Raw genomic sequence first — 26126 nt, 5'->3', positions numbered from 1 at the left:
GGGATTCTGTAAGCTCTGTCTCCATGCGACTCTCCGCATCAGTCCACTGCACGTGCTCAGAAGCCCCGTGCCCTCATCCCACAGCTGCCAACAGGCCAGGTTCTCATTCCACCCTCAGCTGTACTTAAGGTCTCTCTCATTCAGCCTCACAGAGAGAGAGCTGTGCTGCGGTTACACTCACACACACACACTCACAAACACACACACACACACACACACACGCCCGGCTCCACATGACGTCAGATTTCCCACGGTCCCTTGCACGATAATAGAGAGCAAAATCATAATCCAGCCATCGAGCATCGATTCGCTTTGTGGAAGTCGTGTTTCTGTGTTCGCTAATGCTTATTCGTTCGCTGGCCATAGATTTTCTCTGCCAATGCTTAACGGACAACTCACCCCAGATATTTTCCACTACCAAACCGGGACATGACATTGTTAGCTGTTAAATCAACTGTTAAATTTCCCAGATCTCCTGAAGGGGTTTCAGGCGGAAGGCGAGAACCGCTGTTTCCATTTCAACGAGTCACCCGCTGGCGCGTGGCGAAGCGTCGATCACAAACGGATTTGCATTAGGTACGGATCAACAAGGTAACACTGCAAGCGGGTTACAGGTTCAATAGCAATAATAATAATCCCGTCCATCTGCAGAAAATGAGATCATTTCTCCTTGATTTAATCAAATGGCTCATTGATTCAGACAAAGATGCTGAACTTCACTGATAAATCACACGGTGCGCTTCTCTGCAGGCGCCTCTCCCTGTGTTTGTCAGGAGGGCTTGGTGTGTGTCTCGCTGAAAGCGTCTGCTCGCCATGCCAGATCTAATGTCTGCATTTTTTGGTGTCCATGAGAGACACGACATTGGGGGTAACAGTGGCACAGGCAGTAAGTAAGTCGTCTGGCATTCCGAGGGTTGCCAGTTCGATCCCGCCCTGGGTGTGTCGAAGTGTCCCTGCGCAAGACACCTAACCCCAAAATGCTCCTGACCAGCTGGTTGCCTTGCATGGCAGCCAATCGCCATTGGTGTGTGAATGGGTGAATGACAAGTATCAATGCCAACCATTTATCATTTTACACGTGTCGGGTGTGTCCATCAAGAAGACAAACGACTGGGAAAACATCTGGTCAGGCATCTATAAGCCAGCCTTGAACGGCACACTGATTTATTATGTCATCAATAAACACTTTCCCAAGTTTTTGCACATTTTCCCAACACAAGCCAACCTCTCCATAAAAATCTCCCGGCAGACATGTAGCTTACGTAGAAACGAGATGGAGAACTTCTTTCAGAAAACATCCATATGTGCTTATGGACCCTGAATCACGAGTGGGCTTTTCCCTTTGGAAGACATGCAGATATAGAGGGCAGGGTATGGATCTGACGAGGGCAGGGCATGGATCTGACTGTACAGTGTCAGATCTGCATAAAACACACACAAACACACACACACACACACACACACTCGGACAGCCACAAACACACTCCCCAACCCAACAAATGTTTCAAACGCACACCCAAAACCATCCAACATAAGGCCCAACACACGGCCCAACCCCCCACCCCCCACACACACAAAAACACACACTTACACGCCCTCAGCTTAACATATCCCAACCTCCCCCTCCCCATACACACACACACACACACACACACCCCCCATCCCAGCAACTTGTCCCCCGTTCAAGTGCTGCTATTCTCACTCTCTCTCTCACTCTAACTCCACCAGTGCTGCATCCTGAAACACACAAGCCCAACTTTCCCAAGTGCTCTCTGTTTGCTCTGAGACAAAGCTACACACCACACCTGCCATCTTCTGACAGAGTGGGGGGGGGGTGTCACTCTGCTTGGCTGACTCCGTTTCCAGCTGGCGTTATGCATTGCCTCACTCGAACCCGAGATCTCTGGACCGTAACATCCACTCCTGAAGAAAAGCGCCTACTCCATGTTCCCCGGATGAATCACTCTTGGCCCGTCGTTACGGCACTCCTTCTCAGCCAAGAGTTGCGCAACCGAAATGCCTCCCATCGAAATTCCACTCGCAAGCCAAACAGATAACAACAGCAAATCCCCCCCTCTTTTGTTCAACTTTTGTCTCAGTCACGATTCAACTGGTACTGCAAACAATAATGGCACATTATTCATTTGTTGTCATTTTAAACATCTAAACATGACAGGCTGCGTGACTTCTTGTTCTTTGCGGATTTTGTTAAACCCACAAAGCAGCGTTTACTGGCTTTGGCAGGCCGTGAGCAACAACACCTTCATCACACCAACCCTTTTTTAACTGCTCACAAAACAGGAGAATGTGTGGGTTTTGTAAGTTTCACAGTTTCAGTCTGTTCAGTATGTTCACATATTCATTAAATGGAGAATGCAAAGTAACGAGGTCAACACAAACTCAAACCATATCACCTCCACACAGTGAGCAGGTAGCCCACCTTTGGCGCTAGAACTCCAGAACTCCATTCTGTACTCTACTGGACATGTATCTGACACGTTTAGCTGGGTTGGATGCTAGACAGTTATATTAGAAAAACCTGTCAATTCTCTTGAGATGATATTGCAATGTGTTACCTGTAGTATGTACACTATCAAGCGGGCTCCGCAGCGCCCCCTCCCGGTCGTTCAGAAGAGGGGCACTTTCACTCCGTCTCTGCTCAGGGAAACCCCTGCCTCACGAATTTTAAATGACACTCCCTATCTGACTCCAGTGAAAGGTTTTCACAAAATATGAAGACCAAACCTTTTCGCCATCATCTCTGAGATGATTTAACTGTGAGCCATAATGATGGCTGGGCATCAATCGTTGTTGGTGCCAACATTGCCACCCAGGGGTTATACCCATACGGACATAAATTGGATGCGTTCTGTATGTATAAAACTCCAGTAGTAGGAGACCCCATTTGATTTACCTGAGACATCTGTGGTCTGAAGTTGATCTCCTTTAGGTCCACGGATCCGGGCGAGAGGTTGTGCAGCATTTGACACAAGAGCACGCCGTCTCTGAGCGCCTGTGCCAGGTCGAACACGGCAGCGGACGGCCACACGACCCGGTGGTTCGGGGGCAAGACTTTGCAGTCGATTAACCACCGTCCGCATTGTCTCCATTCCTCCATTTCGGTCGTGAAAAAAATGAGTTTTTATACCAATACTTAGAACCAGCGAGATGACGTCCAGGAGGCTCCGGGTTCACTCAGTGGGAAACTCCGCGATTCCTACTGGCACGCGAGTGCGACAGGCGTAATCCTTTCAGTCTCTTTCGTAGAGCGCAATGTAATTGCTAATAAACTTGTAATAAACTTGTTTTAAAAGTTGTTTCTGTCGGTATACCGTTATTTTCCAGGTGACGCTTGTATAACACAGTACATGTGGGTGTTTTGGTCCACTCTCGAGCGGTTGAATTTGATGTGTCGGAAAAAGGTAATGACCACTCGGCTCAAACTAGGCTATATTCTTTCACCAAATTCAAATAATTATTTACACTGTATAATAGGCAGGTAAAGGGTTAAGTTTCTTTGACCAGATCATTGACAACAATCTGGAGACAGAATGACACTCCCTTGGAAAAAAGTGGTTTAGAATCCTGTTGGTTTACCTATTATTCGTCAATAGATCTAAAGAAAGTACAAATGCGTTTTTCTTTTCTTCATCCTCAGTTGTTCTGACGACAAAAATAAATCCGTAGGTCTTTTTGTTTATCAACACCTTCTCAACGTTTTAATCCTGAAGTGGGAAAGGGCACAATTCCCAAAATTAGCCTAATAAGAAATTCCTTCTGGAAACCAACGAGTGCTTTTGTGTAGCTACACTAAAACTTCAGCATTCAAACAGAAACATCGCAGAACATCTGAATTTGCAACTGCTTTCTACAAATTACTTGTAGCATACAGTACACCGGGCTCCAGCGGTGGAGATTCTTGTACGCTTCAGCCACGCAGCAAAGTGTGGTTTCGCACAGCCTTCAGTGTGCTGGGTATGACACTGCTTCTCAGCGTAGTTCAGAGATTTTCCCTTTTGTTTAATGATTGCAAACTCCGAAGACGTTAGCCCTCGCTTGTATACGACTATTTTCACAGCGCGGAGAATGGGATAAATGTTTTCCCGACGCCCTGTTCAATGTTCACACTGTGTCCACTGCGCTCGAAACATCGTCCTGCAGGAGGTAGCCAGAGAGAAACATGCGCTGCCAGTGAATGTTCATCTTGTTTCTCCCATAGCTCTTCTTACAAGTAGTGTAACCGAAACACTACGAGCATATTCCGGATTGTTTGTATAGTGGGCTGCCTCTCGCCGTTTCTTTTGTTTTCTTGAGTCCCTTCTCCCTGCTGGTTCCTTGTGGTTTTTAGTGTTTTGCCTCCGAACTATGCTCCCTTCTCTATAGCAGGCTTTGCGGGTAAGCGTGCGCGCGCTTGGCGGAGGGCGGCGAGATGGCAATGGGGTTCCGGTCAGGCGCGCTCCCGAGTGGGAAGAGAAAGTTGTGAGAGGCACGCGGACAAGTCTCCTTGTAAGCGAATGAAAATAATACTACGAACTATTGGGACGAGACTTGTGAACGCTGATTAAGCGTTTTTTAATACTACTTGACGTGTTTCTTACGACTTTGTCGCACGAACAGGGAAAGCGAGGGGTGGAGGGACGCAACATGACGACCGCGAGAGCGCGCTGTACTTCTTAGCCTCGTAGCAACAAGGATCCTCTTGTCAGAGGAATTGTGCGAGTTGGAATGTCGGGAATAACCATAAGCCTAAGGTCTCACAGATCCAGTCTCCCCTCTGGGGAAAATAACAAGCCTCGCCCCTGTCAAGAACACTCACTCCCGGCTATGGGTCTGATATGAAAGACACGAAACTGTCTTCATATTTTTCAATTTTCAAGAATGCATGTTAACCTATTGCGATAATTCATACAGTTACACAATCAGTTCTAGGCTTTTACCGCCCTGTTATTAATTTTGCAGTATTTAAAAAATAATTTCCTTGCCTGCAGGTCTAAAAATTGTCAGAGTCAAATTCAGTGCTGCATTAGTAATGGTTACTTTTTTTCTTTATTTTTTTGGTAAAGGGACAATTCCTTATCTGCTCTACAAGAAAGTGTTAGACTGCCATCATGAAATTTTGAAGCCATCGATTCATCACCGCCCATGACCTCTCACAGAATGCAGAGAGCCTCAGTCCATATGTCACTGTGCAGGCACCCATGTTGAATGCATCGTCCAGAGCCAAAATGGCCTTCAGTCTGGAGGAGGATAGTCTTGTCGAAATACTAAACCACCTGTGGACAGAAAACATTAGCCCTGGTGTTCTGGGCAGTATTCTGAAAAAATCTCTGCCTTTAATTTGTGAATGCTAAATCAACTAAGGTCATCAATCCGCAGGTTTATCCAGCAGGGGGGTCAACAAGGGGACAAAATCTGAGATTTACATCGCTCTGTTTCTAGGACATAGACAATATTAAATTACATGACTTACGATCTTCAATATGAAGCCCAAACTGCTCGACAGAACTGTAATTTAGAAAGAAAGAACCATCAGCTGGTTTGTTTCATTGTTAGATTAGAAGCGGTACATAATGCGTTGCACTGCTTTTCTGGGTGTGTGTGGCCTGGTTAGACTAGAGTAAAATATCCCTGCAAGACGTGTGGTGTGTGGTTGCTATGGCGAGTAGGCATGGCCACCTTGAGGCTCCACTTAGACACACCACCCTTCTTCCCCTTCCAGGCCTAACCCTTTTCAGAAAGCCCATCTGTGACATCACACCCGGCCTGGTCCAGTCTTCTCACGATCACACCTCTCTCAACTCTGCCCTCCAGGAGTGCTGCATTTTCCAGCTGACTTTGCACGAGTGATGGCCGCTGAATTCATGAGCAGTGGGGGCAAGTGAGCTGGAAACAGGGGGGCGCAAATCTTTCCCTCAAATCAGCAATTACCCACAACCCTTTTCCATATTGTTTCCCGGTATAGCTAATTACACCCAGTTTTATTTAGCAACAGTACAATTTTTCTTTGTATCACAATAGTATGTGTACTTTACAGTAATATGTAATATCCACAGATTATTTTAACGTGTGGATAAATGCTTCAATGTCTGTGCCTGAATCCACAGAACGCTGATGGGGAAACAGGGATTTTTCTCTAAGCAGTAGCAGCTGGCATCGAGCTGCAAACAAAATCTCACCACAGAACTGCTGATTGGTCTCAACCAGTTTTCAATTATTTTTGTTCATTGACAACTGTGTTAGACATCCACTGCCAAGTGCTGCCTAAGTGTTGTTCTATCCTTAAGCTGTCTTTTCATTTTTTCACGTCACAGCATGTTTTTCTTGTCACATGAAAGAATGCAAATAAGACTGAGGTAAAATTTTGTCAAATCAATTTTTACATTTAAAGAATAGGCTTTATATATGTGGATATAAAGGCTTCAGTTGTTTGGGGAAATAGTCTATGTATCACCAATAAATATGCAAACTTTTTTTTTTGTTAATACACATAACAAATAACCTATTGTCACACCACTTAACAGACTGAAAAACTAGATAATCCAGACATAACTGACATCTAGTGGCCTGTTAGCAAACTGCAAGCACAAACTCAGGCTTTTGCTGCCAACTTCTGGAAACTTCCATGTATTTTGTTGTTTAATCATGAATATCCATCCATCCATCCATCCATCCATCCATTATCTTAACCCGCTTATCCTGAACAGGGTCGCAGGGGGGCTGGAGCCTATCCCAGCATACATTGGGCGAAAGGCAGAATACACCCTTCACAGGTCGCCAGTCCATCGCAGGGCACACACACCATTCACTCACACACTCATACCTATGGGCAATTTAGACTCTCCAATCAGCCAAACCTGCATGTCTTTGGACTGTGGGAGGAAACTGGAGTACCCGGAGGAAACCCACACAGACACGGGGAGATTATGCAAACTCCGCACAGAGAGGCCCCGGCCAACGGGGATTTGAACCCAGGACCTCCTTGCTGTGAGGCAGCAGTGCTGCCCACTGCACCATCCGTGCTGCCAATCATGAATATATGCAAACGAGAAAAAAAAAAAAATGTATTTTCACATATGATTCAAAAGTCGTAAAAAACAATCTCAGAAGTCATACAGAATTATCTCAGAACCTAGATCTTAATAAATCTCTGGTAAACTATCCTCAGCCTGAGCAGTCACTGGATCTAGAGGGGGTGAGGGAGGGTTATCAGTGCACAGTCATTTCAGATAAAAACTTCTGCTGGGGCACAACGTCATTTTACAGGCCCCAACATCTGTAGATGCTTAACATGCCTTTGAAATCAAACAAGAAATAATACCCTTAATTATTAAAATAATGAAAAATGGCATTGGACTCACATGGCATTAATATATCACACTTGAAGAGTGTCGTTCCTGGTTCACTATTTTATAATAATACAAATACAAATTTATTCTGACAGATTGGAGGGCATGAATGCACACTGTTTTGGAGCAGAATATTAATCTTTGGACAAAAATGGAAGCAGTGTATTTGGCACATTTGATGAGAATGCCTTCATTAGATCCAAGCAGCTGAATAAAATGACTTTATTTTACCAGTTGAATAAAATGCATCAGTTGGAATTACATTAATTGTGACTTAATATGCATGCAGTAATCAAGAGTGCTGTCTATTCTACAACAGGCCAAGTTAACTTCAGGTTTGCCTTGTGACCAAAAAATAATTTTGCATCGTCTTACTGTAGTAGCTAGAACTTTTGGCATAAGTCCTCTAATTTCTGCTATTAATTAACATAAATTGTCAATTTAAAATTAAAGTGATAATGTAACAGGATGAATGAGGTGGAACAGTATGGTAGTTCACAGCTATAGTTTCAAGCATACAAGCCCGAGTCTTTGATGGTGTTCATTGATGAGGCAAAGCATGAAGAAATAGTAGCCTATATTAAAATATATTGCTTTTGAAGTACATGTACAATAAAATCATGCATATCAATAATGACCAACAATACAAAATCAGCTGCAACACCTTCGAAGTGAATGCTACAGTAGAACAAAATTGTCGAACGGCAGCATATCTATCGGCTTCTTGGAATATCTGGAACCTTAGCGAACGTTAGCATTGCTTAAAAGCTGTTTTGCCGGCATAATTTCCCATTTATTCGAGACTGCTAAATCAGTGATAATTATGAGTAGGTTTTACAATAACTTTTCAATCAGTTAAATTATTGACGCATACACAGTTTTACACGTTTTACAAACACGGTTATCTTGCTGCTTGACATGTTAGCTACTCCACAAAAGTCAGTGATAATTTGTGTAAGCGGGCCAGAATGTTAGGAACTCGTGTGAATTGCATTCTGGATTGTGTAGTCCCCGAGACGGGCCTGTAGCTTGTATAAACTACAATACCTATCAAAGCGCACAACAAGGACCGTGAAACCTCGCGCCACAGCGCATGCGTAGGTGATACCTTGCACCTCATCTTCATGCTGCTTAGCTTCGCTCGAATAAAACAAGAGCTGCTTGGACGACTACAATCAAAACGCTGCGGGAGCTACCGAGGAAGTATTACACAAAAATATTTATTTCCCCCGCTGTTATTAGCGTTTGTGGAGTGCTTGTTGATGTCGAGAACTTTGTAGTCATTCTTCAGGTGTTTAGAATTTTTAACGAAAATGCTTTGAACCTGGCGAGCTGGTTGCTACCTCAGTTTCAACAAAGCTGCCTATCGCAACAATGCAACAAAGCCTGGTTTCGTTTACGTGTTTATGTTGTGCGTGAACTTGAGCGTGAAAAAAGAGAAAGTGCGATAAACTTAATGAATGTTTGATTTACTTTTAGTTGAGCGTTTGCTTTATTTTTGTGCAGGACGGGCCCTTAGATTGTGGGGAAATGTGCAATGCAGTTGGCCAAGTCTACAGCAATTCTGACTGGCGAGCGAGCGAGCTCCCCTCTGCGCGCCATCTTTAGATGTGGGGAGTGTGTGTTTCACAGAGGGTATGGGTGTGTGTGGCGTGTGTTTTACGCGGATGAGTGTCGAAGGAGTGCGTTTTACGCCGCCCATGGTTTTACACCGAGCAGGAACGAGTGTGTGGTGAGTGTTTTCTGTTGAGCAGTAATATCCAAGTGTGCGTGGAGTGTGTGTTTAAGAAGCAGGGATGAGTGTGTCGAGTTTAACGGCAGGAATATTGACATACGCGGGGAACCATGTAATGTTTGTCTGCTGTATTAAATTATATTTGAGAAGCTATCCAGTTGGCACTGGATGTGTTAATGCCCCGCTAATGTGTTTGTATGATGTGAGGACCAATGTGCATTTGAGCGCTTTTTTCAATAATTGTTAGCCTGCTAGCATTAGCCAGATGGTTATAGCGGCTTGCTAGTCCTCAGGTTGTACTTGGCCAACTATGTTTTGTGTATATTTGTTTTGGAAGTTATTAGTAATGCAAAATAGGTTCAAGTTAACGTTAGGCAAAGGCAGTTCAAAGCCGATTTCATTCGTGTGTTAGGCGGTTGATCGTTGCGAAATTTTAGTAGATAGCATGCATGCTAACTATCTTAGCCGCCAAATAAATGTCAATGATTGTGTGTTGCGCGGGAGTGCTCCTTTCCCCCGCAATCACAACGCGACGACTTTAAACTTAGTTAGCTCGCTATATTAGCCAAGTATGCAATTTGTATTTCGTCTGTTTTTAGGTATACGCCGCACTTTATCGATGGTTCATTACAGTTCGTTTGAAATATTATTGTGGGCTCTGGATAAAAGTTAGGCTATGAGCTTTCGAAATGCGAATGTTTCAGGGCACAATCAATACGTAGCTAAATACGTTAGCTATTTGTTGCACCAGCAAGTTTCACCCAACATCGCAGTTTTGGCGTTTGTGGTTTAAAAAAAAAAGATGTATATATATATTTTTAAACTTTTTGGTGTTTTTAACCTAGCAAGGTTGTTGATTAATTTGACTGCAAAACCGGTTTCGGGCTCACGTCTTTCATGTGGCAACACATTGAAACTGCATGCATGGATGTTGGTTAAACACTTTGAATATGTAACGTTAACTTAACGTTGCACGTCGTATCTTTAGGTTCTATCAAGTAGAAAACATGTTTTTCCTGGCATCGTTGCCATTTATAACTCAAATGCAATCTGGTGATGCTCTGAACACACCCTATTGTGTCTCCCTCTAATCTAAGCAGAGTTTTAGAAAGTATTGTCTGTCTATTACTAGAGTACACACTGGTTACCCGGTTGAAAAAGCCATTGTTTCAATACACTTTGTATGCATGACGTGTGTATATGCCGATTGTTTTTCGCTTGGGTGCTTTGCAGATCATGCTTTTCTTTGTTCAGCAAACTTATTTGAAGTAATAAAACCTTATTCGATTAAGAGGGTTCATTGCCTGTAGAAGTGTGGTCGGACTGTAGATGCATTCATAGATATGCGGCGCTTGATAATTATTCCTTGTTCCTTGGCCTGTACAGAAAGTTGTATTGTCACGGAATTTCAGGTCATGTAATGTTAAAGCAGCCGTGTGTTTACTGAAACTCCTCCCCCATGATGAGATGCGCTTTCCTCGCTGATGAGACTGAGGCTTGCTGTTTCCAGGGAGACAGACCCCTCTTCGTCTGGCCGCAGCTACATTTGGAAAGATCTTGCGTTGTGCCGCTTCATAAACTCCAGTGTCTCCCACACACAGGATAACAGTGTAGTTTTCATTCCAGTGTCAATTTATGATGCTTGGTTGTGATTGTGTCCGTGAAACTGGTTCTTGTTTGTTTTGTGTAACAGTGGTGCTAGAAAGTCTTTTAAGTACTGTGGGATATAAAGTGGGAGTGAGCTTTTGAGTGAACTACTGAAAAACGGACCAAACCTTTCGAAGTTCATTACTAAATTAAACCTTGTCTTCTTGGGCTTAAAATTGACCGAATTTCTGTGCTTTTGGCAAAAAAAAAAAAAAATATATATATATCTATTTTAAAATTTCCTATTACACAATCCACTCCCGCACAGAAATGAAACAAAATGCTGAATTTGCTAAATTTACATATGTGTGATGGAGAGGTCCTCATTTATGACCGGCACAGAGGCCATCTTCTGTGACTGATATTGACGGTAAATAAATGAGCTCAGCAACAGCTTTTTCAGGTCATATCTTAAATTGCATTAAAGAAGCGATAAATTGACGTCAGTAGTTTTTGGCAGCACCTGTCTCCTGGTGTAAAAACAGGACCGTTTTCTCAAGTGAAAAAGATATATTTTCTTTCAGTAGTATTTTTCAGATTTCATAAGAGATTGATCTTTTATCTTTTGTGTGGTTATTTTATGTTAAAACAAAGCTTCTGCATTGTGGCAGTTTGATTTGACCCAGTGGAAATAATCCGACTAGCATCATAACATCTGTTTCAGAAGTGAAAGTGACAGTATGTAGCATAGAAGCTGTGAATTTAGCTGACGTTTCTTGCGAGGGTTTCTGTCTGAGGTAGACATTACATGACGCACACACGGCTTAATTTTCATTTCAGAAACCAGTCGCTCAGGGAATTTGTAAAGCAGCTCTGACAAGCTTCTCGTGACAAATTTGTGTGGCGCACGCCCTATCGGCTGTCGCAGCTGGGACGGTTCCCCTGACGGCGTCTGTCTTGTCTCGGCAGAGGTCAGAGGTCAGGCCCTGAGATGGGATGCGTGTACCCCCAGCGGAGGACCGAGCCCAAAGAGAGACGCGCCGCTTGCTGAGGAGACGCCGAGTCCAGCCCCTTCCCCTCCCCCACCCCTCCTCTCCCCCTCCCTCCCACGGAGAGAGCCGCAGCCTGCCCCGCCCGCCCCCCAGCCCTGCCAGTCATGTCTGTGGCCACGCCCACCATCCAGGCCCCGCCTCCGGGCGTCAACCCCCCTCCCCCCGAGGTCACGAACCCCGGAAAGCCTGGGAGGAAGACCAACCAGCTGCAGTACATGCAGAACGTGGTGATGAAGACCATCTGGAGGCACCAGTTCGCCTGGCCCTTCTACCAGCCCGTTGACGCCATCAAACTTAGCCTCCCGGTGAGACACGGGGAAAGCCTTTCAGTTATCTTGCTTTTCATTTTTCTTTTAACCTTTTCCAGGATTGTTTGTATTTGTTTTGGATAGTGGAATCTTGGCTTTCATCTGTAGTTTATATTTGTACCATCTCTCTGGTTACGCATTTGATAATACAATTATTTATTTGGCAAGTGCTTTTATCCAAAATCACTGATAGATGATTGGACTAAGCAGGGGGCAATGTGGGGATAAGGGCCTCGCTTAAGGGCCCAACAGCTATGCGGATCTTACCGTGGCTGCACCGGTGCTTGAACCACCAACATTATGGGTCCCAGTCATGTACCGTAGCCACAAGGCTACAGGCTGCCCCTTTTTTAATTTATTTGTCACTTCATACTCTGTGTTGAAATGAACCATTTTCCATTTGCCTCCTCAATGCCATTATTCAGACTGCTTATTATATCAGTGGTCTTCACTCTCAGTCCTGGAGAGCGGCAGGGTGTGTTGTTACTCAGCACTTAATTGATCAATTAAAGCAGTTAACTCAACACGCTTACGTCTGCATTGGTTGCTATATTAAGGTGACTGTTATTAAGGTGAAAACAGAAGCCAGCATGCCCTGTGGCTCCCCAGGACCAGCAGTGAGGACCACTGCTGCAAGTTATGCGAGCGCTTCAATGGGGAAGGCAGTGTTTGGGGGACTGGGGTTCTAACTCTGAGGTTGTTGGTTTGACTCCCTGCGGGGCTGCTGCCGTTCTGCCCCTGAGTGAGGCGCTTACCCTGAATGGCTTCAGGAAATATAGATGAATGTATAAGTCAGCTGTAGAATTTATATATAAATAATGCATCTGATTTAAATTACTCTGGATGCCAGTGAAACACCTAAGTGATATGTGTGTATTATTGAACAGAACCATTTTTCATATCGGACTCCATAATAATCGACGCCTCTCCGTTATGCTGGATTTATTGAAACTGGCGGCGTGCATAAATATGTCAGTGTGTATAAGTGTTGTGTACGACTGATGGTAAATTCTGCTTCCCCCGTCCCCTCCCTCCATTGTGGAACAGGACTATCACAAAATCATCAAGAGCCCCATGGATATGGGCACCATAAAGAAGAGACTGGAGAACAACTACTACTGGAGCGCCAGCGAGTGCATGCAGGATTTCAACACCATGTTCACCAACTGCTACATCTACAACAAGGTACACACACACCATGTTCACCAACTGCTACATCTACAACAAGGTACACACACACCACGTTCACCAACTGCTACATCTACAACAAGGTACACACACACCATGTTCACCAACTGCTACATCTACAACAAGGTACACACACCATGTTCACCAACTGCTACACCTACAACAATGTACACACACCATGTTCACCAACTGCTACATCTACAACAAGACACACACACCATGTTTAACAACCGCTACATCTACAACAAGACACACACACCATGTTTAACAACCGCTACATCTACAACAAGGTACACACACCATGTTCACCAACTGCTACATCTACAACAAGGTACACACACACCATGTTCACCAACTGCTACATCTACAACAAGGTACACACACACACCATGTTCACCAACTGCTACATCTACAACAAGACACACACACCATGTTTAACAACTGCTACATCTACAACAAGACACACACACCATGTTTAACAACTGCTACATCTACAACAAGGTACACACACACACCATGTTCACCAACTGTTACATCTACAACAAGGTACACGCACACACACCATGTTCACCAACTGCTACATCTACAACAAGGTACACACACACACCATGTTCACCAACTGCTACATCTACAACAAGGTACACACACACCATGTTCACCAACTGCTACATCTACAACAAGGTACACACACCATGTTCACCAACTGCTACATCTACAACAAGGTACACACACACCATGTTCACCAACTGCTACATCTACAACAAGACACACACACCATGTTTAACAACTGCTACATCTACAACAAGGTACACACACACACACACACACCATGTTCACCAACTGTTACATCTACAACAAGGTACACACACACACACCATGTTCACCAACTGCTACATCTACAACAAGGTACACACACACCATGTTCACCAACTGCTACATCTACAACAAGGTACACACACACCATGTTCTCCAACTCCTACATGCTAAATGTATTCTTCCACTGAACAGTAGGCTAGTTTATCGGTTGCTAAGAAACAGTATTGCTAATGTTAGCTAGCAATGATGTATCCCCACTCCACTAGCTAAGCAATGGTACTAGCAATGTGTCTCCACTGTACTAACGTTAGATAGCTAGCATGCTAGTTTACGTTACATATGACGACACTGTTGCGGAGGTGCTCATTGACTGTGTCTCTGTACTCTAGCCCACGGATGACATCGTGCTCATGGCCCAGGCCCTGGAGAAGATCTTCCTGCAGAAAGTTGCCCTGATGCCCCAGGAGGAGGTGGAGCTGTTGCCCCCTGCCCCCAAGGGTAAGGGGCGGAAGCCCTCCGGCCCCCCTGACCCAGGTCAGTCCCAGAGTTTCGGGGAACGGGCCATCTGTGCTCCTTTTCATGAGAACACCACCATGGAGAAACAATTCTGTTTCTTTTTGAGCCCAGTCGGTGTAGCAGAACATGTATTAATTGAAGAACTACTTTCCCTGTAAACTTTGGATGAGCCTGCTGAAGTGGGATTTAAGATCTTTGGTGGTCTGAGATTATTTTGGATCCCCTTCCAGTTTTCACACAGGCTTGTGTTGAGTTCCTCCTGGAAACGTATTCAATTGGTCAGATTGAGCTTTTTCTGAAACATACTGGCAGTTACGATGCTCGTATATGCAGGAAAGGTGTATTTACCTGAATCGTTGGAAGTTTGGAGAAAGTATTAGTTTCTTGTTGATTTGAAAAACGGGATCGTGCCACATCGGTTTGTGACTGCGCAGGTGAATCGCAGTGTTTTCCACCGGGTACTCATTACGACACTTGGTGTTCATTTTAAAATGATCATGTTCCCACTGTTTATCTATCAAAGGGACATTACCAAGTGTCTGTTCAAGGTCGTAACATGTTGGCCTGTCGGTTAGTTTTGAGACATTGCCATTTGTGCAGCGGTTGGTTTGATCCACTGTAAGAAGTACTGCAGTTGGTTTGATGAAATGTAATGGACATTTCAGTTGATTCACTGCGAAATGGTCTGGAAAGTGTCTCGAGAATAAAGTGTCGGGAGAATGCCTACATGTCGTCTGAAGAGGGAAGTGAACTCGTCCAGCCTCGGAGCAGAAGGTCTTTTTGAGAAGACTTTGTTTGCCGGGGCCAGTGTTTGAGTGTTGCCCCACCCACTCTGTGGTCTGATTGGTTGTTTCTGTCGCATGTTCCCTCTTGCAGGAGGTCAGCAGGAGCTGTCTGTCTCCTCGCCGTCACCTCCTCCTCCCCCCTTCTCCAGCCCCACCCCCCCGCTGCCCCAGACCCCGCCCATCGCCTCTACTCCAGTCCCTACCATCACCTCAAACATCCCCGCCCTACAGGCCCCGCCCACCGCTCCGCCCACCGCTCCGCCCACCGCTCCGCCCACCGCTCCGCCCATCATGCCTGTGGTTCCCCCTGTGCCGCCCGTCATCAAGGTAAGCCCCGCCCCCACACCCGTGCTCTTGTCAGACCATCAGGGGTGCCTTTTTAGGAATGGGCTGGGAATGAATCCCCAAGGGTAGCATGTAAGGAATATGGTCAGCTAGACATGGAACTTTTCACTGCTACATTAAGACTTTAATGCAGTAATAAAATTGGCCTGTAATAAGCAAGTCTGTCTCTGTCTCTCTCTCTCTGCCTCTGTCTCTCCAGCAGAAGAAGGGTGTAAAGCGGAAAGCGGACACCACCACCCCTACCACCTCGGCCATCACGGCCAGCCGCGGCGAGTCCCCGCCCCCCGTCCTGGAGCCCAAGCAGGGCAAGGCGGCGTCCCGGCGGGAGGGCACGGGCCGGCCCGTGAAGCCCCCCAAAAAGGCCCTGGAGGACGGGGAGCTGGCCCTGCTCGGCGCCGGCATGGCGGGCGCGGCGGGGAAGAAGGGCCGGCTGACGGAGCACCTGCGCTACTGCGACAGCATCCTGCGCGAGATGCTCTCCAAGAAGCACGCCGCCTACGCCTGGCCCTTCTACAAACCCGTGGACGCCCCGGCCCTGGAGCTGCACGACTACCACGAGATCATCAAGCACCCCATGGACCTCAGCACCGTCAAAGTGCGTCCCTCCCTCCCTCCCTCCCTCGACCCCGACCCCGGTCATCGGTGTAAATTTAATTTAAATGTTGTATCTTAACTCTGTTTTGGAACTACAACTTGAACTTTTTGAACTTGAGTTTTAGGTGCAACAGGCGACAGGGCTCTACACAGTATTGGGGTTATGTGGGGACTGTAGTTCATGGCTCTTGACACAGTATTGGGGTTATGTGGGGACTGTAGTTCATGGCTCTTGACACAGTATTGGGGTTATGTGGGGACTGTAGTTCATGGTTCTTGACACAGTATTGGGGTTATGTGGGGACTGTAGTTCATGGCTCTCGACACAGTATTGGGGTTATGTGGGGACTGTAGTTCATGGCTCTTGACACAGTATTGGGGTTATGTGGGGACTGTAGTTCATGGTTCTTGACACAGTATTGGGGTTATGTGGGGACTGTAGTTCATGGCTCTTGACACAGTATTGGGGTTATGTGGGGACTGTAGTTCATGGTTCTTGACACAGTATTGGGGTTATGTGGGGACTGTAGTTCATGGCTCTTGACACAGTATTGGGGTTATGTGGGGACTGTAGTTCATGGCTCTTGACACAGTATTGGGGTTATGTGGGGACTGTAGTTCATGGTTCTTGACACAGTATTGGAGTTATATGGGGACCGTATTACCCAAGCTGGTCAGGTTGTCATGGTGACATGCCCGGTTTGCCGTTTGCAGAAAAAGATGGATGAGCGTCAGTACCTGGAGGCGCAGAGCTTTGCGGCGGACGTGCGGCTGATGTTCTCAAACTGCTACAAGTACAACCCGCCAGATCACGAGGTCGTTGCCATGGCCCGGAAACTCCAGGTAGGCTGCCGAGCTCATCGCGGGCGAGGCGTCGGGTCGTCTCCATGTTGAGTTATCACTCAGAGTAACGTGGCAGTTATTGTTTCATTTACAAAGTTCACTGTGCATCTGGGTTCTGTTCAGTTGGCTTTGCTAGAATGGGATTATACTTACATTGCAAAAACATATGCTGACAGACATTCCAATGAACTAGTAGATCAAAGAACAATTTTGACTCTACAATAACAACATGAAATCTTAAAGTGGTGGCAAGACGTTTGGTGCACTCTGTTGGCTTCCACTCCCACCACAGTGCATTCTGTGCAATGTCTATTAAGAAACTGAAATTATGACCAATGTAATTGCACGAAATGGTAAAGTGCTGTTGAGCCTACCGAAAGGACCAGAGAGTCTTTTTGCGAGCCGAGACATTTTGCGAGCCGAGTTATGGCTTCAAATACACCAGACGCGCTCAGTCAAGCGAGGGAAAGTATTGGAATCAGAAACGGTTGTGTGTCTGGGCCCCGGTCTGACCTGTTCCCCCTCCCTCTCTCAGGACGTCTTCGAGATGCGGTTCGCCAAGATGCCGGACGAGCCGGCCTCACCCAGCCCGGCGCTGGCCGCGCCCGCGGGGGGCGTGGGTAAGAGCAGCGGGAGCAGCGGCGACTCGTCCAGCTGCTCCAGCTCCGACTCGGAGGAGGAGCGGGCCACCAGGCTCGCCGAGCTGCAGGAACAGGTGGGTTCCGCACAGGTGGGTTTCCCAACCGGACTGAACCGAGGACTGAACCGGTCCGAACCGAGCGCCTCGCCAAGGGGCGCCGCTGTCCTCTAACCCCCCCCCCCCACGCGCCCCACCCTCTCACTCTCTCACTACACCCTCACACTGCTTCACCCAGGGAGGGGGCACTAGAGCTGTCACATGGTGTGTTCTAATGGGGCCCTCTCACCTAGCACTGTAGCCGGGCCCCCCTTAATCCCCCACTTAACCCCACGGGACTGAACTTTATCTCTCTGCAGCACTGGGTCTTAAATGTTTTAGTATAGGGACCCATATTAGAATAGAAATTCAGTACCTTTCAGGGACCAGTGTAATAGTAACTAGCACAGCCTAGTGGACTACAAACTCATTCCGGGACCCGCCTCATACACTCCCATAGTTTAGGAAGCGCTGCTCTACAGTCTCGAACACTGCATCCTAAGGCGCGTGTATGCTGTCGTGCCTCACCTGTACCTCCATGTTTAAGGCTAGCAGTTGTTGTAGCGGAACTGCAGTGCAGTAGCCGTTGTTATGAAGCTGAACTGTCCTTAACATTTAGGCATTTTTGTCATGACCTCTGGACTTATCCTCTCTCTGACCTACCTTTGGCTCTCTTACCAGCGTGTCTCTGTGGAGCACCCCAAGGGTAACGGGTGCGCAGAACGTTTTCAGGTGATTTTCCCCCCCTCCTCCCCCTCCCCCCTCACTAACTCCTCATTGGTCAAATCCAGCGGTAGAGGGGTGCGTTCTCAGTGGTGGTGCAGGGGCTTCTGGGTACAGAGGAGCTTTTTCCCTTTCCCTCCAGGATCTCGCTGGGGGGGGGGGGCACGCCCTTCTTTCCCCATGTCCCTCCCCGTTCCCTGTCCGTATCATTTGATTGGCGCAGCTTGATTATCTCAGGGGAGGAGCAGCTGAAAGTGTGTTTCTTTTTTGTTTTTTTGTTGGAAGGGGCCTGTTTTGTGTTTTGATAATTTCCTAATAATCTTAGCCATGCTTCATAATTCTCCAGCCTTGCTGTTTCCCAAAGGTCCCCCTCCCCTTCCATTCACTGAACTAATTACTGTGGTGTGTCTCAGGCTCTTAAGGCCTCTTGGATTGCTTACCCAGTGCAGTCTTCTTGGCTTTCCTTGGCTTGCAGAGCCCTCCAATCACTGTTGGGATGATTCTTTTTGGTGTTGAAAATATCAGATCAGAACTGCTCCCATTTCCTTTGGGATTTGTTTATATTGGCCTTACTTGGTGGAGGATTGGTGTAAAATGTATGTAAAGGGACACTTAAGGGTTGCAATTTTGCAGTATCTGATCTTGCTATTCTCAAAATATGCTCTCTCTCCAATCTAAGCATGGCAGTAATACACATGATGGGCAGATGTATGAATGCGATCACTAGGCTATTACATGTAGCGTTAATGCCCTATACATTCCAAGTCTGCTTAGTTGAGCACTAGGTAAGCAATATAAGCATCGCCCTGCCAAATGTGTACAATAAAGTACAAGGCCTTTACAGACTTGTAATGTACATGGAATGCAGATTTGGAACCTCATATTTGTGTTATAAAGATTTGAAACCTCATTTTTGTTATTAAGATTTGAAACCTCATATTTTTGTTATAAAGATTTGAAACCTCATTTTTGTTATAAAGATTTGAAACCTCATATTTTTGTTATAAAGATTTGAAACCTCATATTTGTGTTATAAAGATTTGAAACCTCATATTTGTGTTATAAAGATTTGAAACCTCATATTTGTGTTATTTCGTTGTTGCGGTGAACGCCCTGACTGACCCGTCCCTCACTCTCTCCAGCTGAAGGCTGTCCACGAGCAGTTGGCCGCTCTGTCCCAGGGCCCGGTAAGTAAACCAAAGAAGAAGAAAGAGAAGGAGAAGAAGAAGAAAGAGAAGGACAAAGAAAAGCACAAAGTGAAGGCCGAGGAGGAGAAGAAGACCAAGCAGCAGGTTGCCGTGGTGACAAAGCAGCCAGCCGCCGCCAAGAAGCCCCCAGCCCGGAAGGCTAACAGCACCGTCCCCCCAGCCAGGTACTATACCTTTACACTGTCCCGCCAGCCAGGTACTATACCTTTACACTGTCCCGCCAGCCAGGTACTATACCTTTACACTGCCCTGCCAACCAGGTACTATACCTTTACACTGCCCCTCCAACCAGGTACTATACCTTTGCACTGCTCCGCCAACCAGGTACTATACCTTTATACTGCCCCGCCAACCAGGTACTATACCTTTACACTGCCCCTCCAACCAGGTACTATACCTTTGCACTGTCCCGCCAGCCAGGTACTATACCTTTACACTGCCCTGCCAACCAGGTACTATACCTTTACACTGCCCTGCCAACCAGGTACTATACCTTTACACTGCCCTGCCAACCAGGTACTATACCTTTACACTGCCCCTCCAACCAGGTACTATACCTTTGCACTGTCCTGCCAGCCAGGTACTATACCTTTACACTGCCCCTCCAACCAGGTACTATACCTTTACACTGCCCTGCCAACCAGGTACTATACCTTTACACTGCCCCGCCAACCAGGTACTGTACCTCTGTCTCAGGAGCTGTTTCTGTAAGAACGCCACCGCAATTACAGCAACCGGATATTGCAGCTGTTACTTCCTCATGGCAACCAGCATACACAACGTGCACAATTACCCAGAATGCCCAAGATGAGGAATGGTTATTCAGTCAGCCCTCTAGCTGGTGGCCCAAAGCGGCCCTGTTGTTAACGCTAACCCCTCCCCCGACATTCGCAGGCAGCCAAAGAAGGGGGCGAAGGGAGCCGGAGGCGAGTCGGAGGAGGACCAGCCCCTGCCCATGACGTACGACGAGAAGCGGCAGCTCAGCCTGGACATCAACCGCCTGCCCGGCGAGAAGCTGGGCCGCGTGGTGCACATCATCCAATCACGCGAGCCCTCGCTGCGCGACTCCAACCCCGACGAGATCGAGATCGACTTCGAGACGCTCAAGCCCTCCACGCTGCGCGAGCTGGAGCGATACGTCAAGTCCTGTTTACAGAAGAAGCAGCGCAAACCACTCCGTGAGTCCCCGCGCGTCCGCTCTCCTTCTCTTTTTCTCTTCCCCTCTCTTTCCCCTCTTCCTCCCCCTCTCTTCCCCTCTCCCAACTTAGAGGCCCTAGGCCCTACAGGCCTCCCCCCTGTGTTGGAGCCCACCACATTCTCATGTTGCCTTGCATGTCCATTGGACATTTACCATTAGTGTGCTTCTGCTTTCATCTTGTAAACAGGTATTTATTTATTTTGGTGGTAGGTGTGTAGCTGCAGTTGTAATTGTGCCGTTTGGCTGCGCTTGTTGTGCTGGGTAGCTGCACTGACCCTCAACACCCGAGCGCGGAACTGAGGCTGCCGACGCCTCCTCTCCCAAAACTATTGTCGAATTACCTTTCGACAAAACTGAAAACGTAATCATAATAATGGTAATAAATCATAGTTTCTGCAAGCAGCAGGCGAAATTCCCTGAGCTCTTAGTTGCTGTTGCTGTGTCCGAGGGGGAGGGGGCTGTGGGAGGCTCTGTTTCCCCCTTGTGGGCACAGGGAGAAAGAGTGCCAGGTCTCAGCAGGAAAAGACAGTTTGAACAGAGACTACAGGATGTCAGTGGGCAGGTTGTTTCAGACTCGCTTGTTTTATTTTAGTTTTTTCCTTTTTTTTTTCCTCTATTACCTGCCGATCCCCCAGTTTCATTCGATGTTTGCTTGTTTCGGGACTGGTCGTTTGTGCTGCGCATTGGCGTTCAGCTCCCCACTTGTCCCCGTTGTACTCTGCCCCTGTTTAAAAGGGCTCGTCTGTCTTGCTCGAGAAGGAAGTGACCTGCAGGAAGCAGTGGTTGGTTGCTGTGGTTACACATTCTCCTCAAGTTCTCGTACTAGGATGTACCCTGTGCTGTTTGCACTGGAGCACTCCTTCATTAATATTCATTAGAAATCAATCAACAAGAACGCTCTCATGTCTTTTTCATTCATAGAGCTGTAATGTGATTACCAGCTACGAGTGACTTTTACAGTTGTGTTGTGTAGTACAGGACCCAGTTGTAGTTCAGTTTGCTGTGTAGTGTAGTACAGGACCCAGTTGTAGTTCAGTTTGCTGTGTAGTGTAGTACAGGACCCAGTTGGAGTACAGGACCCAGTTGTAGTTCGGTTTGCTGTGTTGTGGTGCGTGTAGAACAGGTCCCAGTTGTGCTGTGGTTCGTGTTTGCCTGTGGTTGCCTGTTTGGATCTAACACCCCCTCCCCCTCCACAGAGAAGGGATCCTCGGCGACAGGGGGCACCTCCCGGCTCAGTGGGACCAGCAGCTCCTCGGACTCGGGAAGCAGCAGCTCCAGTGGGTCCAGTTCAGACAGCTCCGACTCCGACTGAGCCAGCACCGACGCCAGCGGCGTCCTTTCACTTCCTGTTTTTTTTTCTTTTTTCTTTTTTTTTTTTTTTTAAATCTCTTTTTGGTTTTTCATTTTTAAACAAACGTTGTATGCAGGTGTGGTTGTTTTCCTTCTGAGACTTATGTTTTATATAAAAGTACAATAAACAAATAAAAAAATTTAAAAAACCAAGTAACGCCGCGCCAAAGAACATTTAACGTTTTAAAATGTTTTGGTGGAGGAACAGGAATGGGGAGGAGCCTAATTTGACTCGACAGGGTCATGGGAATTTATCTGACTTTCGAGGAGAGCGGTCAGATATCAAGAGAACAAAGGTTCTTTAAAAAGAATAAACGCATTTAAAGATTCTTCAACTGGATGAGTGAAAGGAATGTTTTCTTTTTTTGGGATGGCCTTGCCCAGTGAATAAATCTTGGAAAAGTTATTGATCAATACAGCGTCTGTGTTCAGCTTTCTGAAAGAATTTGGCGAAGTTGTGATTCAGTGGAAGAATCGTCACTGCAACGTCACCTGGACCCAACCCCTCAGGAGATAAAAATACTTAAATTGACTCTCTTGCGCCCCCGTGGATCACGTCACGTGACCTACGCAAACCTCATGACATTCCTCAAGCATCCCGTCTGTGCATATTTATGCATCAATCCATTTTTTATTTATTTGACATCTCTAAAAAGACCATGGTTATAATTTGCTGGGGGAAAAAAACGAATTTAGCATGTGGCCCACAAAGAATGTCAATTTTGGCTCCACTCTGCAGAGATCCAGCCCTGCTCTTTTCAGCGCTTTCTTATGGAGCGTTGGAGTTGAATAGTGAGAATCAACGCTCGATTTCACCCAAAACGAGTTATCGAGGAGGCACAGGTCACCTCAAGTGATTAGTAAAGGAACAATGAGCGACATCAGTACGGTGGTTTGGAGGGGGGCCAAAAGTTATTCCCACACTGGTTTCAGGTAATTCACTTTTCAGCCACCCCCCCCCCCCCCCCCCCCGTCAACACCATACATGGTGACCAACATTCTGTTTGACCATGGATATTTATAACGGATTGGTGGCTGTAATATCAGATTTCCGTGGCATAGCAAATGTCGCATGTAGAGATTTTCACGTGTGTGTGTGTTAGAATGTATTTGAGCTGTTTGCGTTCTGTTCAAATGATGTTTGGGTATATCGGTGTTCATTTTTGGGAAGGGGAGGGTGGCTTTGAGTGTTTGCCAATTTATGATCTTGTAAGACAATGCAGTATTTGTGTTTGAATGCAAATGTAAAGCGATTCCTCTCCGCCAAATGTCTGTATGTTACCAGAAGATCATTGTTGTATACATTTATTTTTGGGGGAATGTGACTGAACATTTATCTTGTAGAATTGAGTGCTGTTTTAAGGTTTCCTGAGAAGCTGTGTGTCGTTCGCTCCGTTTCAGCTTGTGGAAGCTCATTGGACATGTTGCCGGTGTTGCTTTAAAACGGTTGGCTCCCATTTTGTTTTTATTTTCTTACCACCTAAGAGTAAGGTAAACTGCCGTGCATTATCACTAAACTGGATGGTGCGATTGGCCCGTGTGCTTGTGTTCTGTGTGTGTTACCACACGTTTGGTCTACCCCTGGCCACCATCAGATCTCCTAATCTCATTGATGAATGTATGAAGTTATTAATTATACAGTCGCTTTGCAGCTGCTGAGGAAATTGTTCTCGTCGACGGTTTGAGGGAACTGCCAAATTTAATAGAAAGCAGTGTTAATTTGTTAAATGATCAAGGTGATACTTGGACCACAGGCATGTCCTGCCTAGAAATGCAGGGATGATGTTGCAAAATGGTTGACTGTTCACGGACCTCTCAAACAGGACGTGAATGCAAGTCCATTACATTGCGGTTACCGCTTTATGTGAAACGTGAAAGCAAATCAGTTGTGACGAGGGTAATATCACCGAGTCTTCCTCTCAAGGGATATTTTTTTAATGTACTTGTCCTTGCTAAATGTCAGATATAGCTTCTTAATTACATCTCGTGATTGGGTTTAAATTTATTATTTTCTTCTTTTTTCCTTGCTGAAACCAGTTGCTACCTTGGTTTGCCATGTAAAGCTAAATCTGTATAAAAATGCTCAAGGGGATGCGTGTTGGGTTAGCTGTTGTCATGGTAACGAGTCTTTGAGCAGTGACAAACTGCAGAGCCCCAAGTTAAATCAGAAGTGCATTTCTCCATCGCATTAACGCTTTCCCCTGTACAGCACCCTGATGGGTTGTCCTTTGAATGATGTCACAAGAGTTGAATGATAGAAGATGATTATATATAAATATTATATATAAATATATATATTCGCCACTTTTTTTGTTTTGTTTTTCGTTTATTTTAGGCCCCTATCAAAATGCTATTATAGTTCATTTTATATTGGAAAAAAAAATAAAAAAACAAAAGTTTACTTTTTATGTATGATGTGCATGCTGGCTTGTTGGAACTTTCTTATACCCCTTTTTGAGCTGTTTATAGTAACTTTATGTAAATGTCAGACATTGAGAAGATGGAGGATTCTGTGTAGATTTAGGTTTGTGTTCTGCAATACGGGCCCTGGGGGGTTGGGTTGGGGGGTGGGGGTGGTGGTGCTGGAGGAAGTCTGGAGAGGAAATGGAAGCTAATATCGGATGTAACGGCTAACCTGGGAACTCCAGGCCGACGGGTTACCTTTCTTTTTAATAAATAAAGACAAAAACCTACTACTGTGTGTGTGTGTGTGTGTGTGTGTGTGTGTGTGTGTGTGTGTGTGAGAGAGAGAGAGAGAGAGAGAGAGAGAGAGAGAGCGCACGCCCTGTTACTGCTGGATTCAACCATAGGAGGGGATAGGGTGGGTCGCGTTCTCATTGGAGGTTCTGTTTGCTCTGGTGTTGGCAGCTCTGTCTCTGTGTTTCAGACCAGACTGACTGGGCACTATGTTAAGGTCATCCCCAACCCTGCCTGATATGCTGGTTGATGTTCCAGCAGAATTGGCCATTTGCAGCATCCAATGAGCAGGTAGCAGAGCCATGGGGCAATAATGTCTTGACTTGACTGATTGATTGACAGGAAAACTTGCACTGGATACTAAAAGGGCAGCTGTTGAAAAGTGGTAAAATTTTAGGAAATTGTAAATGCACATGTTCTGTTCCATTAGCTGAGTATAGGACTGAGAGCAACACAGACCAGCACTAGCAAGGAATTGCTCTAAAAAGCTATTGGTGGTATGTTTTTCTTTTTTTACCACTACTGAGTAGGGATGTGTATCGTTAGGATTTTATTGATACCTACCAATACCGATACCATGGCGTGTAATTTAGTGTATAAAATAAAAGACGTTACAAGATGGTAAAAGATTCAATCATTTTTTATTACCACAAGGGGGGTAACACCAGCAACATCATTAAACAACTTGCAGCACCTGCCTTTTAAGCCCTTAGCAAGTCAACATGTGCAGTGCGAGGTATGTCAAAAAAACGAACAGGCAGCTCCATACAGCCTTAAAGGTAACTGTCAATGTGATAATGCTTCAACAGAACAGAAGCTTAACTTAAAATTACAAATGCTTCTCAGAATAGATTAAATGAAAAACAAACCTAGCGAGATGACCAAAGCCCTTGCCTACATGTTCAACCTGACAGACACATACATGTAAACAGAACAGTGTAGGAGAGGCGCTTCTCCTGACGCATTTAGCCCTAACAGTTTTTGTTAAGGAAAAGCAACATATTTACTTTCTCTGGCAGCAGCCGAGATCGCTCTGGACAGAGTGACGTCACGCTATACACTCGGATAAAATGGTGCTGCCCATGTTTTAAAAAAGGGTAATTTAATTACTTATTTTAAATCCAGCTTTACTGGCAGTCTTAAACCTTTAAGGATGTAT

General features: G+C 45.9%; 2 protein-coding genes across 12 annotated transcripts in view; one reads left to right on the top strand and one right to left on the bottom strand.

The window, feature by feature from the left end:
• Positions 1-4395, bottom strand: part of LOC133105646 (guanine nucleotide exchange factor VAV2-like) — a 179236-nt gene extending 174841 nt beyond the window's left edge. For all 5 annotated transcript variants that reach the window (XM_061215866.1, XM_061215870.1, XM_061215867.1 and 2 more), the window contains exon 1: positions 2915-4395. In XM_061215866.1, coding sequence (XP_061071850.1) covers positions 2915-3118 — 204 coding nt within the window. In that variant the 5' untranslated portion in view covers positions 3119-4395. The remainder of the gene's footprint in view (positions 1-2914) is intronic.
• A 4022-nt stretch (positions 4396-8417) lies between these two features.
• LOC133141826 (bromodomain-containing protein 3-like) lies at positions 8418-24689 on the top strand. 7 transcript variants are annotated; one of them, XM_061262595.1, is made up of 12 exons: positions 8418-8549; positions 11638-12025; positions 13076-13213; positions 14422-14566; positions 15425-15660; positions 15881-16273; positions 16987-17115; positions 17651-17845; positions 18473-18523; positions 19657-19886; positions 20617-20900; positions 22117-24689. In XM_061262595.1, the coding sequence occupies exons 2-12, from the start codon at positions 11825-11827 to the stop codon at positions 22230-22232; spliced, it is 2118 nt and encodes a 705-aa protein (XP_061118579.1). In that variant the 5' UTR covers positions 8418-8549; positions 11638-11824; the 3' UTR covers positions 22233-24689. The 7 variants fall into 7 exon arrangements, with proteins under 7 accessions (XP_061118579.1, XP_061118580.1, XP_061118577.1 ...); XM_061262596.1 differs by having other exon boundaries at positions 15878-16273; positions 17651-17830; XM_061262593.1 differs by having other exon boundaries at positions 15878-16273.
• Positions 24690-26126: the final 1437 nt, after the last annotated feature.

Source organism: Conger conger, chromosome 12 (assembly GCF_963514075.1).
Source record: "Conger conger chromosome 12, fConCon1.1, whole genome shotgun sequence".
NCBI classification, from domain to species: Eukaryota; Metazoa; Chordata; class Actinopteri; order Anguilliformes; family Congridae; genus Conger; species Conger conger.
Note: the sequence above shows the minus strand (reverse complement) of the source record. Positions and strands in the feature narration are given on the sequence as shown.

Coding starts and splice junctions, on each gene's coding strand:
- LOC133141826 (XM_061262593.1), top strand. CDS start 11,825: ATGTCTGTGGCCACGCCCACCATCCAGGCCCCGCCTCCGGGCGTCAAC. Junction 16,274..16,986: donor TGGACCTCAGCACCGTCAAA/GTGCGTCCCTCC, acceptor TGCCGTTTGCAG/AAAAAGATGGATGAGCGTCA. Junction 18,524..19,656: donor GGTGCGCAGAACGTTTTCAG/GTGATTTTCCCC, acceptor CACTCTCTCCAG/CTGAAGGCTGTCCACGAGCA.